Source organism: Podarcis filfolensis, assembly GCF_964270895.1.
Source record: "Podarcis filfolensis genome assembly, chromosome: 9".
Lineage (NCBI taxonomy): Eukaryota > Metazoa > Chordata > Lepidosauria > Squamata > Lacertidae > Podarcis > Podarcis filfolensis.
Window position 1 is genome coordinate 66,658,134 of NC_139610.1, and position 14,535 is coordinate 66,672,668.

Here is a 14,535-nt window from a genome sequence, read left to right on the forward strand (position 1 = left end):
CATGGGGTGTGTGGAGAAGGATGCTGCTAATGATGCAGGAGAGGGGTTTAAGGGGAGAAGGAGCTTGCGTGGGGTGTGTGGAAAAGGAGCTTTTCCCCGAGCTGAGCAGGGAGGGGGGAGGGAAAGAGCACTGTTGCTTTAAAGGAGCCAACCGGACAGCAGCCACTTACAGCAGTGTAAGCAGCTCCTTTCCTCTCCCGCTTTGCTCCTTCTCTCCCTCTTTGCTGCTTTACGCAGCTAATGGCGAATCCCCTGCAACCCAAGTCCTGCTCAGCGGATCAGCTGAGATGCTGGGAGAATCATAATTTCCCCCCCTCCCTCATCCCGTGCTCTCCTGTCCCCAGCAGCCTTTTTAAAAACTTTTTTACTGGTTTTCACTGCGCTCGCGGCTCAGAGCCCTCCTGTGCCCTGCCGTCCCTCTGCAGCCTCATTGCTCCGTTTAGAGAGCGCACAGACCTTTGCTAGCTGAGGCTGCAGCAGCTGTTGCTGGCTACGCGGCGCTTTTTCCGGCTCGCTATGGCTCCCTTTTGTCCCTCCTCCCGTGTAAGCGGCTGCTGCCCACTTTGCTGCCATGGCTCTCCTTCCCTCCCTCTTCCTTGGCTCCTTCCCCTCCTCCTGGCTGTAAAACAAGCAAAGCTAGAGCCGTGCAAAGCCCTGCAAGCGGCTCCCGCTTTGCTTGACTGACGGCAGCCATGGCTCCGGTCGAGTGCATTCACTCCGTAACACGCACAGGCATTTTCCCTTACTTTCTAGGAGCAAAAAAAGGGGTGTTTTGGAGCGAAAATTACGGTACCAGCGGTACATCATTTTCATTATGTTTTCTTTTAAAGTAGTACACACCGTAAATTTTAAGCCTCCGTTCCACAGTTTCACCCAAGCGTCATATTCGATGTTATATCCAAAATCTATTGCCCATTTTATAATTACTCCTTTTGTCAGTTCATCTTTTGTGTTCCATTCCAGTAAAAAGTTATACATTTTCGATAACCCTCCAGATGTTGTTGAGACTCCCATTCCTGCTTTAGTAGAGCATGCTTTTGAATTATGGTGCTGGAGGAGACTCTTGAGAGTCCCGTGGACTGCAAGAACCTATCCATTCTGAAGGAAATCAGCCCTGAGTGCTCACTGGAAGGACAGATCCTGAAGCTGAGGCTCTAATACTTTGGCCACCTCATGAGAAGAGAAGACTCCCTGGAAAAGACCCTGATGTTGGGAAAGATGGAGGGCACAAGGAGAAGGGGATGACAGAGGACAAGATGGTTGGACAGTGTTCTTGAAGCTACAAACATGAGTCTGACCAAACTGCGGGAGGCAGTGGAAGACAGGAATGCCTGGCGTGCTCTGGTCCATGGGGTCACGAAGAGTCGGACACGACTAAACAACAAAAGATTCTTGATCTTAGGGTCGTGGGTTTGAGCCCCAAGTTGGGCAAAAGATTCCTGCATTGCAAGGGGTTGGACTAGATATCCCTTGCGGTTCCTTCCAACTCTATGATTCTATCAGTCCCAGCCACCATGACCTATTTATTTGCTTATTTAATTTATATACTGCCCTATACCTGGGGGTTTCAGGGTGGTTTACTGAATAAAATCAAGACACAAAACCACAAAATACATAATAAAAATAAAAACAACAACCCAATAGCCCCCCCAAGCATATTTTAAAAGGACATAGGACGTATATCAGATCAACCAAAGGCCTGGTTAAAAAGGAACGTTTTTGCCTAATGATGTATGATGAAGGTGCCAGGCGAACTTCCCTAGGGAGAGCATTCCACAGACAGGGAGCCACTGCAGAGAAGGCCTGTCAAGAGACGATGGGAGCTGGAGTTGAACAACATCTGGAGGGTAGTAGGCTGAGGAAGTGATATAAGTCATAAGGATATCCTGGTTTCTGGATGTGGCTTGCAAATTGATATAAAATGTTTGAATAAAGCAAGAACGACACAAAGAACTACAAAACAGCCCTGATGGATGTGGCTTGGAGATGGCTCTGAGATTTCTCAGCCTCCTCATTCATTCATTTATGCAATTTGCATTTGCTTTCAAAAAAATGCATGCAATGATGGCAGCAGGGCCTTCAGTCCCTCCCTGTGAAATTCAAAAGCCTCACTGTGTTGTTCCGATTTGTGGAATGTGGACGGGACTTAAAACCAAACATATGTTGAATTGGTGCAAACCAAATTTAGACTGATTGGTTCTTCCCTGGCCTCCAACATACCGAAAAGTAATAAAGGTAAAGGTAAAGGGACCCCTGACCATTGGGTACAGTCGTGGCCGACTCTGGGGTTGCGGCGCTCATCTCGCTTTACTGGCTGAGGGAGCCGGCGTACAGCTTCTGGGTCATGTGGCCAGCATGACTAAGCCGCTTCTGGTGAACCAGAGCAGCTCATGGAAACGCCGTTTACCTTCCCCACCGGAGCGGTACCTATTTATCTACTTGCACTTTGACATGCTTTCAAACTGCTAGGTTGGCAGGAGCAGGGACCGAGCAACGGGAGCTCACCCCGTCGCGGGGATTCAAACCACCGACCTTCTGATTGGCAAGTCCTAGGCTCTGTGGTTTAACCCACAGCGCCACCCGCGTCCCCTGAAAAGTAATACAGTGCAGCTAAAACTATGATGAAGCACAAAAAAGGGCAAATGTCTTTCCTAGCACTGCTTTCCTACCTTGAGTAAACGTAGTCACTGACACTCCCGGCTGCAACTTCTTCTCCACATAACCGTGCTCTGGCCCAGCTGTTATCTCGTAGATCAGCTGTTTGTCTTCTGTATCGGGATCCATAGTCAACAGCTCTTTCTTGGTGATCAGATTTTTTGGCTGGATTGAAGACACGAAGGCAGTGTTTATACACTTAAACAGATATCAACAGTTCCTGGGTCTGAGCCAGAAAGTTGGAACTAAGAGTTTATTCCAATGGATAAAGGTTATTCCCTTGGGCTACATTCGTAAATCTGAATGTCCGTCCCTTAAGAACTGGCTCTGAAATCTAACCTTCTCTGAAGGCACCAGAAGAAGAAATGAGCTGCTTTGGAAGAAGAGGGAGGGAAAAGGAGGGCAAGGAAACTAGAAAGAAGTTATGGAAAATCGAGGCTCCACTATGGGGTCAGTTAAGCAGTTTGATTGTTTATCTATTTATCCAGTTATTCTTACCCTGTTGCTCAGCCAAGACGATTTATAAGTTCAAACCTACTTGGCTGCTATGATGCCTGTATCTAGGAACACAGAAAGCTGCTTTAGGCTGGGACCACTGAGTCCATCTAGTTCAGTGTTGTCTACACGGACTGGCAGAAGCTCTATAGGGTTTCAGACAAGGAATCTTTCACATCCCTACCTGAAGACATTGAAGATGTCATTTCCCTGTATCCACAGCAAAACATGTCATGGGAGGAAGCAGAAAGCAGGGTCCAAGGCTGGTATCAGTTTTATTGGAGAAGGAAAACTCTGATCCTTAACCTCTGCTGCTTTGCGGCCATACTCACTTGTGAGAAAGGCTTCGGGAATAAACCTCCAAGGGAAAAATCTGTACCCACTGCCTTGCAGGGTATATTTGGGAGAAGAAAAGGCTAGGGAATAAATCCTACACAAATCTGGAATGGAGTCCCTAAAATGGTTGGATGGCACTTCGTACGCCTCCTTCCAGCAACCCCTGCAGCCAAGCTGGTGCCAAACTCTGCTTTCCTTTACGATACGATAATCTTTATTGTCATTGTCTCATACAGAACAACGAAGTTGAAGAAATCTACATCAGACATTCAAAAACCAACAAGCCTGCTATCCCAGCTATCCCAGCCTGGTTAGCCCCTAAAAACTCTGATACCCCATAATTAAATACAATATACTCCCATAGAGACTACCTTAAACTTGGTTTAAAACCAAAATTGCATTGGGATAGAAACTGTTTCTCAGGCGGCTAATCCTAGTCTTTATAACCCTGTACCTTCTTCCAGAAGGCAGAAGCTGAAAGAGATCATTTCCGGGGTACGCACTATCCTGCACTATCTCTGCAGCTTTCTTATGGGACCTGGAAGCGTAGATTTGATCCAAGGTGGGAAGAGTGCACCCAATTATTCTCTCCGTAGTCTTTACAACCCTGGACAGCATTGTTTTTTCCCTGGCCGTGCAGCTCCCAAACCACACACACTTTGGACCTCAACAGGGATGCTGGGGTGGGGGAGTCTTGTTGTCTGGGCAGCCCATGACGTCCATACACACTGCCCAGGCTTGCACCCCAGGAAGGTCACTTTGGTGCTCTGCAGCCACAGTAAAGGTAAAGGACTCCTGGAGGGTTAAGTCCAGTCAAAGGCGACAATGGTGTTGCAGCGCTCATCTCGCTTCAGGCCAAGGGAGCTGGCCTTTGTCCACAGACAGTTTTCTGGGTCATGTGGCCAGCATGACTAAACTGCTTCTGGCACAAAGGAACACTGTGACGAGTGCCAGAGCGCATGGAAACGCCATTTACCTTCCCGCTGCAGTGGCACCTATTTACCTACTTGCACTGGTGTGCTTTTGAACTGCGAGGTTGGCAGAAGCTAGGCACTGTGGTTTGACTTCAGGTTAAGAACATACCTCCAGAACGAATTAAGTTCTTAACCTGAGTACCACAGTACATCGATTGCTTTCGCCACAGAATCCGAACGGAGGTGACCAGAAAACACCACCGCTTACAACAAAATCCAAAATACCAATAACTAACCTAGTTGGTCTCTAAGTTGCTACTGGAAGGAATTTTTTAATTTGTTTTGTTTTGTTTTGTTTCTACTACAGCAGACCAACACGGCTACCTACCTGTAACTGGCTCTTGAAGGTATGAACCAACACCAAGTAGGGTGGGAAACAGGGAAACAGCACCAACACCTATCCACATAGCAGAGCTTTCAATTTATTTATTTTTTAAAAGCACCTGCCTTCATTTCCACACCTTTTAATTGGTGGTGGAAGAATTGCTTGATTAATCACAGCAATTAATCAACAAGCGCTTCAGGAACGCAAATGCCAATAGCAGCAGAGTAAGACATCAGAGTGAGCAGGTCTGCGGAGTGGGTGGGAAGGAACTGTGCTGTCAGGGACCTTAGTCCTGCAGTTTAAGATGGATGGCTTTGTTTAGCCACAGCTGCTGATGCAACAAGCAACGGAGCCCTGCTCCATCCATCATCACGGCTGGCAGCATTAAGGAAGAAAGACAACTCCCCCTTCGCTTAAAGCACTCTTAACTCCAGAACCACCACCCCCGTTTTTTCAGTCAATACCACATGGCAAGGTTTATAGATTTCATGCCCCAGAAGATCTGGGCAATGAGGCACAGCTGTAAGGACAACCTGTGGGCATTTAATCATCAGTGATGCTGGAGAGTGAGCAAGGAGGCGAGATGCTTCTCCAGCAAGCGTTTCAACCCACGTAACATTTGGTGTGGAAAAGCTCCATGCCAGGCCTGAAATAAAAGAGGAAAGATGGAGCTCTTCTCCGGTGAGTTGGAGAGGGGGTGCGTCAAAATGTGAAGTGCCCCCGCTTGAAAAAAGAAGTGCACACATTCTCATTTTCAGTTGACCGTAGATTGAGTTTGAGGCTGGTTTAGAATGGGATTTGCCTAGGAACTTGGATGCTACAGACTCCACTGGGCCAGGCAGCAACCCCAACCCCACAACAAAGAAGAAGAAGGAGAATTTGGATTTGATATCCCGCTTTATCATGACCCTAAGGAGTCTCAAAGCGGCTAACATTCTCCTTTCCCTTCCTCCCCCACAACAAACACTCTGTGAGGTGAGTGGGGCTGAGAGACTTCAGAGAAGTGTGTCTAGCCCAAGGTCACCCAGCAGCTGCATGTGGAGGAGCAGAGAAGCAAACCCGGTTCACCAGATTACGAGTCCACTGCTCTTAACCACACCACCACACTGGCTCTCAAAGGTGGGGAGAGCTCACAGTGCCAGCCTGGTCTCTAACACATGTGTCGTTCGCAGCTGGAATTATGGCGTTTGCCATTTTTAATCTATCTAGCAGATTCATATCCTGGCTTTCCACCATTTAGATCTTCAAAGTGATTTGCAAGCATGTTTGAATACAGTCTCGGTGGAGGGCTAGGGCGGCGTATCCCATTTCACTGCCTGAGGCGAAACAGGAAGGTGCTTCTTTGCCCCTGCTAGAGCCTCCCTTATATGGGTTCTGCAGCAGCGCCCACAAAGTGACAACAGCAGTTTCAAGAAGATCTCGTGAAATCTCGCGGAGCTCTTGTGAGAACTTGCAGAGCGCTGCGTTCTGGGTTTCTGCCACCTAAGGCGGCTGCTTCAGCCCACCACATGGGTGGGCCTGCCCTGGCAATGGTTGACTTTCCACATAGAATCATAGAAATGTGGTGTTGAAAAGGACCACAAGGGTCATCTAGTCCAACCCTGAGCAATGCAGGAATCTTTCACCCAATGCGGGGCTCGAACCCACGACCCAGCCTCATGCTCTACCGACTGAGCTACCTAGCCTAGAGCATCTTCCACGTAGAACAAAGGAACAGAATCTCTAGCCCTTCAGGAGAATGATGTCTATGAGGACCCTAATTGTCTTTAACATCACTGCTTGGCCAGCTACCTTTCCATAGTTAAACCAGGCTCAAGGCAGCTCACAGCACCAGAAAATTAACGCCCTTCACTCTTAACAGTTGCAAAAATGTAAACAAACTGCAAATGCTCATAAACAATAGCCTAATGAAAACATCTAAATAAATATAGAATAAAATTAAGCAACCCCCACATACTTCATATTAAGTTTTAAAAGGGCAGCAAATCCAGAAGTGGGGCAGGTAAGAATATCTGGGTTAGGAGGACAGGGCTCAAGCCCAAGTAGTCTTCAAATTATTTTTCCAATGCTGCTCTCAAGACCTGGAAAAGCTGCCCATTTTCTGTTCTGCACCTCTGACACCTATCCAGTAGCCTTTCCCAATTTTCTCCATGCACCAAAACGTGTGACTTGAAAACAAAGCAACCGTGAAAGTCTACCTTGCCATCCATGTACTCCAGCCACTGCAGGCCCAAGTTTGTGACAATTCTCGGGGTTCCATCATCCACAGGAAGAATTTCCACTCTGAACAACTGGGGCGCAGCAGTCACAAGCTGAGAAAACATTTGTGCTGTTATTTTGTAAAATTTAGATACCGTTTGAACGTAACCCCTGCCCTCCCTCTCAAAATATTTCACAGAATTGATTACACTGTTTCTGCTACTCGCATTGTGTTCTGAGGGCAGAATTAGACTGACTAACCCATAATAGTTACACTGGCAGCAGAATCAGATGGTACAACTCTTGCTGGACTGTATAAATTCAGACTGTTAGTAGGGAGAGCACATGTTTGAAGAGTCCCCTACGAAATCAAGGAAAACTAAGGCACAGTCTCACAGCCAGCGAAAACTTACAGAACAGGGAGAAAAGTTCTCAAATTGGTTCCCCCCCCCCTTTAACATGTTAGCTTTCTGTGGATATGGAGGTCTCTACCCATCACCTGCCACCCAAAGGGAAGCGCTGAAATTTGCGCTTCTCAACCTGAAGTTGTACAAGCTACATACGATGCTACCGTATGTCGGGATGGACTCAGACTGAGCTCTAAAGCCAGCACGGTTTCCCCACCAACCTCTTTCCCATCCTCCTCCACGACGAAAAAGGGATTGGATCCATCGGACGCAGTGAAGGTGAAGCGGTCCTCCAGGGAGTTGCTCCCATCGTGACTATAACTGATCCGGTTCTGGAAGACATCCTCCATTGTGAAGGTGTGGGTCTGGCGATAGCGGTGCCCGTCGCTGGTCCGTTCGATCAGGCCATGCCGTGGTGGCTGCACGATCGTGAATGTGATGGATCTGGCCTGCGAGCAAGAAGGGAATGTGTGAAGGGGACCTGAAGAGCTGGGGTCAAGATAGGTGGAGACTATGCATGTGTGGAAACTCTTCCTCTGCTCCTCCCTTTTCAACCCCCTCCTGGCTCTGGGAGACAGTGGTGCAGGAGATGGTGGGGAAGCACTTGGACCTTCACTTGTTTGACGTGCCTCTTCCTCCTCTTCCTCCAACCCCTCCTTGCTCAGCCCTCCAGCTCTGGAGCACCCCCTGCCTCTGACTCTTGCCTCCCGTTTGGTACAGGGCCCCCCACAAATCACTGCTCCCTCCCTTTTCCTGGGGCACACTCGTCCCTGACACAGGACAGTTCTTATTCCAAATGGATTTTGCAGACTTCTGCAGTGCTTCAAGGAGGAAAGACACAGAAAGGGCTTCACCTCTGTGTCCATGTCTGTGGCTTTAAGCTCAAACTCTGTGATGGTTTTCCTCACTCCTTCTTGCACCCTCATCCCAGGGCTCTGAACAACAGGCAAAGAGTCGTCTACCGGGTTAATGGTGATGTCAAAATTCTGGCTCACCTACAGGGGAAAACAGATGAAGCGAAAATAAAAACCAGATTCTCATCTAACGCGACTTCCATGGACAAACTCTGCCTGAGCATCTGGGGCACTCTTGAAATTTTGCAGGTGGAATTCAGTTGCATACTGGCAAATTCAGGTTCCATTTTGTTGTTTAGTCATTTAGTCATGTCCGACTCTTCGTGACCCCATAGACCAGAGCACGCCAGGTCCTCCTGTCTTCCACTGCCTCCCGCAGTTTGGTCAAACTCATGATGGTAGCTTCAAGAACACTGTCCAACCATCTCGTCCTCTGTCGTCCCCTTCTCCTTGTGCCCTCCATCTTTCCCAACATCAGGGTCTTCAGGGTCTTTTCAGGTTCCATACTTAAGTGGATTTGGCAATCTCTTACACAACTTGCCAACTTCCCCCTTTCCCCATAAAATTCGACTGAGTTACGGGAAAATGCCCTGGAAAGTGTGGATAAAATGATTGCTTTGCACAACGTTGACCAACCTTTCTACAAAAAAATCAGAGTGTACGCTCAATAAACAGCTGGCTTCGGATAACCTCCCTGCAAACTTTGTGTAAACAAATATGGATGGACGTCTGCCTGGAGCTGACTTTTGCCAAGAACAAAAGGAAATCCACTCACCTCGTGTGTGCCATCGGAAATGGAGAAGGCAAATGTGTCAGAATGTTTCTCATCCTCACTGGTATGGATGTACTGGATGTTGCGGGAGACCAGGTCTGCCTGTCTGAAGGAGCTAATCCTTCTGCCTAGAGTACCAGGAAATGGCAGGGGAAAGAAAACAGCAGCAAGCTGATGATTCTGCAATCTTATGGACTAGAAACTTCCCTTAGAGAAACAAAACTGTTCAGGGCTGCCCTACTCATGATTCACGGTTGGCTAGATGAGTCACCTACCCCACAATCAACCCAAAGAAGTATGCAGAGTAGTTACATTTGTATAACTCAAGCACAAAATTCATTTGTCGTTCGGGACATAACCCTGGGCATATCGGTGTCCGAGGTGGGAAATCCAAACAGCACCCCTTCCAGCAGAAATTGCTTCCTCTACGTATGTGTGCACACACGCAAAAGCGGTGGAGAAGGGTTGGTATAGCACAAAGAGAAGGAACAGTTCCTCAAAGGCTGTCCAATTTTGATTCTGTCTCCGCCCATCCCATGTTAAATATAATTGTATACTGAAATGGAAAATAACTCTGCAATGGGTCTGCATGCATACTGTGATGCATGGCATGGAAATTTCCACTGAAGCTAAAGAAGAGCTGAAAAGAGAGCCTAACAGATTGATAATAATAATAATAAAATATTTATACCCCGCCCTCCCCAGCCAGGGCCGGGTTCAGGGCGCCTAACACCAAATTCTGTGGGGCTGTATCATGGGACTGTATCTTTGTGCCTCATTCACAAGGCATCAGGATGTATTACAAGTCTATGCATATGCTAATCTGTTGGCTTCCATCTTGGATGAAGTGACTCTTTGTTCTCAAGCTACTGGAGAGAATGGATGTGCTAATCTCTTCTCTGGGAAAACAGCCTCAGGCTAATGGAGGTTGGAATGAAGAAGAGAGAGAGCTTTGATTTTTAGCTCTGGGTGGAAGATGTTCATAATCTAATATATTTTACCTATGCTGGGATCAGTATAAGATATTATGCATCTATCCAAACGTAATTTTATTCTTTAAAATAATAATAATAATTTATACCCCATCCATCTGGTAAAAAAATGTTTGTTTTGGGTCAACCTCTGTGAGTAAAGCTTTTGAACTGTATTTTCCAGACTAGAGAATTTCTTATTTCAAAGAGTCAGCTTTCATTCACTCAACTGCTTCTAAACACCCAATACAGTGGTGCCCCGCAAGACGAATGCCTCGCAAGACGGAAAACTCGCTAGACGAAAGGGTTTTCCGTTTTTTGAGCTGCTTCGCAAGACGAATTTCCCTATGGGCTTGCTTCGCAAGACGAAAACGTCTTGCAAGTTTGTTTCCTTTTTCTTAACACCGTTAATACAGTTGCGACTTGACTTCGAGGAGCAACTCATAGAACGCAGTGTACATAGTAGCCTTTTTTGAGGTTTTTAAAGACTTTGGTGATTTTTGAAGCTTTTCCAAAACTTCTTTTGCAGCCATTTGGTAAGTTAAGCTTTTAAAACTTTTTTTGGGGGGGTTGGATTTTGGGTTGGGGTGTTTGGAATTCAAGGACTTGGTGTTGGGGAGGGGTTTGCAAGAATCTGGAAGCTTGTTTTTTTCTGCATTTTTATGATTTTCTGTGACCATTGGGCCACTCTGCTGTTTTTTAAAAAAAATTCTGGGTTTGAATTTTGAAATGCTCTTTACAGTATGTGTGACTTTAAAGAGCACTTAATAAACTCTTGTTGTACCAAATTTGGCTTTGTTTGGACTTTTTTTGACCATAGGAACGCATTAATTGATTTTCAATGCATTCCTATGGGATTTCATGCTTCGCAAGACGAAAAATTCGCTAGACGAAAAAATTCGCAGAACGAATTAATTTCGTCTTGCGAGGCACCACTGTATTAATAATCTCAGTATCCCAGATGGGCTTTTCCCATTGGTTAATGTTCCTTCATCGGGGGGAAATATTGCCCACCCCTGCCTTTAAAGCCCACAGTTAAGTCTTGTCAAGCACTTGGCTTGATATTGCTCCAAAAAACAGTGAACATTTGCAAACCTGGTGTTGCAGAGTGCTCTAGGTGCCCCAGCTGGGGCTGCTTAGTAATCCTGTACAGGAGATCACTTGGCTCGCTGTCCTGATCCACAGCGGACAACTCAAGAGTGGTGATCTTCTTCACAGAGTTCTCGTCCAAGGCCAGTCCTGTGTTGACAATGATGGATGGTGGCAACCAATCTTCTGGGAGAATCAGAGGCAAAAGGGTAAGACCAGCAGCTTCCTTGCTTCCGTTTTCCTGCCTCTCGTGAATATTCTAAACTAGGCTGCTACCCGGTTAATGAAATCTTAGCCAATTGGCCATATGCGTTTTAGCATATCAATCAGTTAAATTTGCATACATTTGGCATCATCTGAGAACAGGTGTTTCCTCCTGAGGAAAAGGAAAAGGGGGACTACGTCTTCTAAGATGGTGTTTGTCATCTCCACTTTTTACATAAAGGTAAAGGGACCCCTGACCATTAGGTCCAGTCGTGGCCGACTCTGGGGTTGCGGCGCTCATCTCGCTTTATTGGCCAAGGGAGCCGGCGTACAGCTTCCGGGTCATGTGGTCAGCATGACTAAGCCGCTTCTGGTGAACCAGAGCAGCGCACGGAAACGCCGTTTACCTTCCCACCGGTGTGGTACCTATTTATCTACTTGCACTTTGACGTGCTTTCGAACTCCTAGGTTGGCAGGAGCAGGGACCGAGCAATGGGAGCTCACCCCGTCGCGGGGATGGTAATGGGGAAGCAGGGCCCCATTACCTTCAGGAGCTTAGGGCCTCATCAAACCTAAATCTGGCCCTGCTTTCCCCTCTGCTGAAACCATGTTCCCTTCTTAATTTCCTTGTTTCCAGTTAACAACAGCCAAGTTGCCTTCCTCGCCAAAGAGAAAACAAGGGTTTGCAACAGAATCCCTTGGCCTTACCCATTACCCGAAGCGTAAACGCCTGGTCCGCCATTTTGTTTCCTTCCGCATCAGCCACATCAAAAACGAAAGCAAATATCCCACCAGGATGCCCTTTCTCGTGGCTGTACTCCACCTGTCCTGTGGGGAGATAAAATGAGAATGAGCTTCTGTTACTGTCTTCTTCTTTTCCCCCAAAAATTTTTTTATTGGTTTTCCACATTTATTACAAAAAAGACATTACAAAACACACAACAAAGAAAAACACTTTACAATACAGTAAGCTAAACACAGAAAAAGAATTATTTCTTCAGATATCTAATTCTCATAACATTAATAACTGACTTCCTCGCATCCCCTCTAACTGAATTTCATTATATCACCTGTATGGCAGTTCTCCAAATTCATATTTCTAATAATATTGACTCCTAACATGTGTCACTGTCTTCTTGATGTCTGTGACTAGCGAAGCCACCCAAACAACAGGAAGTCAACGTAATTTTGGGCAGGGTACATTAAGCTGGTGTAAACGATCCTTATTCCAAACTCCACTGAGGAGCGAGACAACTACTCACCGAGCCAGCACGAGCCTGGCAGAGGGAAAACAAACCTTTTTAGAAATCCAGTTTTGTACTAAAGCATCAATCCAGGAATGTGAGACTCAACTGAACACACATACACTATGGAACTCTCCTGTGGAACAGGGACTTAGAGTGCTCACCTTTATTTATATCCGCCTGTGTGAAGCTTCTCACTGGTCCTTTAGCAGAGATCTGATCAAGTGAATCTCTTTTATGGATACGCAGAATTCCAAGCACAGGGTCTTTCTTCATGATGTATCTGATAGCCAGGTCATCCGAATCGGAGTCTGTGGCCTTCAAGTGCTGGTCTGTAAGGACTGCCACAGAGCCTAAATGGCAAAAGAAAAGTCAAATACCTGCTATTCTTCCTTGCATAATCATTCTGAATATAATGAGTGAATCTTTATTTGTGCCAGCCATCGGCCATAGCAATAAAACAACAATATACTTTATACAAAGAATAGAAATAAAAAGTCAATTATATAAAATACATTTTAGGGTTTTGAATCAATAGTCAAATAGTGGATCTTATTCTGACTGCCCCAGCTATAAACCTTGCAACCTTTGCTGTCACCTGCTCATCTTGATCTGCCAAGAGAAAGGACACTGTGGCAGTGGTTGGGCAACCCGGAATGGACAATAAAAGAGGGGCGATAATCTCATTCCTCAAGTCTTTATAAAGAGTGCAAGCCAGAATATAATGAACATCTCTGTGGTATAACCACATTCATCCTAGATAAACAGGGATAACATCCCAAAAATATTCAGATAATTCGGAAGTTTGGATAAACAGAACTGTTGTTTTAGATGAGGGGGAAGGGTGACTTGAATGAAAGGCCACAAATGGGAAGGGAGAACTAATATTTGTAAAAGTTTAAAAGTCTACAGGGTATTCGATGTGAATTGTATGTGCTAATTCTTATTTGCTATTGCCCCTGCCTCTTTCTTGCCTCTAATTCCTCCACTGAAATTTACATTGGCTGCATCTGGATATTGCAATAAGCTTAGGGTAGTTTACTTGCTTATATAGGGTCACATGCATTGAAATGATAATAACAGGTGTTGAGCTGTACACAAAACCATGTTGCCTTTGCCAAGCAAATTTGCAGTTTAAGCTATGGGCAAATCAGTTCAGAAGGAGAGGCCAAATGACGCAAAAGAACAAAATATGGGAGGGGCAAGGTGTTACCAGAAGGATAGTTAAACTTCAGAGAAGATCTTGCATAGGGCATAAGTCATGGGAGCATTCTGAAGGCAGAAAATGGCCAATTGTGCAAGAAAGGATTGCAGGCTTAAAACTACTTGAATAATTATTCCCTCTTCCTAAGGGGGCCCTGAGAATTGTAGCTCTGGGACAATGAACTAAGAAGGAACTCAAAGAATCTCTCAACCAGACTACAGTTCCTATTTGGCTCTATAATAATAATAATAATAATAAATTTTATTTATATCCCACCCTCCCCAGCCAAAGCTGGGCTCAGGGCGGCTAACAACAATCAAAATAATCCAACATTCTAAAAACATTCATTATAAAATTAATTAAAATCAAATTAAAAACAAATTTATGGCAACCATTAAGCGAAATTCTGTGCAGATTGCCAAAGGAGGAAGTCAGGCTGCGCCCTGACCAAAGGCCTGGTGGAACAGCTCTGTCTTGCAGGCCCTGTGGAAAGATGTCAGGTCCCGCAGGGCCCTAGTCTCTTGTGACAGAGCGTTCCACCAGATTGGAGCCGCAGCCGAGAAGGCCCTGGCTCTAGTTGAGGCCAGCCTAACCTCTCTGAGGCCTGGGACCTTCAGGATGTTTTTATTTGCAGACCGAAGGTTTCTCTGTGGAGCATACCAGGAGAGGCGGTCCCGTAGGTACGAGGGTCCTAGGCCGTATAGGGCTTTAAAGGTTAAAACCAGCACCTTAAACCTGATCCTGTACTCCACCGGGAGCCAGTGCAGCTGGTATAGTACCGGATGAATATGATCTCGCAGCGAAGA

At 46.1% G+C, this 14,535-nt stretch overlaps 1 protein-coding gene across 2 annotated transcripts in view; it reads right to left on the minus strand.

Moving 5' to 3' along the window:
• Positions 1–14,535, minus strand: part of FRAS1 (Fraser extracellular matrix complex subunit 1) — a 356,925-nt gene that overhangs the window by 48,715 nt on the left and 293,675 nt on the right. The window contains exons 44-51 of one of the 2 annotated variants that reach the window (XM_083631513.1): positions 12,690–12,878; positions 11,990–12,109; positions 11,084–11,260; positions 9,021–9,145; positions 8,246–8,386; positions 7,613–7,840; positions 6,984–7,097; positions 2,670–2,820 (exon numbers count right to left, since the gene is read on the minus strand). In XM_083631513.1, coding sequence (XP_083487639.1) covers positions 2,670–2,820; positions 6,984–7,097; positions 7,613–7,840; positions 8,246–8,386; positions 9,021–9,145; positions 11,084–11,260; positions 11,990–12,109; positions 12,690–12,878 — 1,245 coding nt within the window. Of the gene's footprint in view, positions 1–2,669; positions 2,821–6,983; positions 7,098–7,612; positions 7,841–8,245; positions 8,387–9,020; positions 9,146–11,083; positions 11,264–11,989; positions 12,110–12,689; positions 12,879–14,535 lie in introns of both variants that reach the window. The other variant, XM_083631512.1, reaches the window with a different exon arrangement.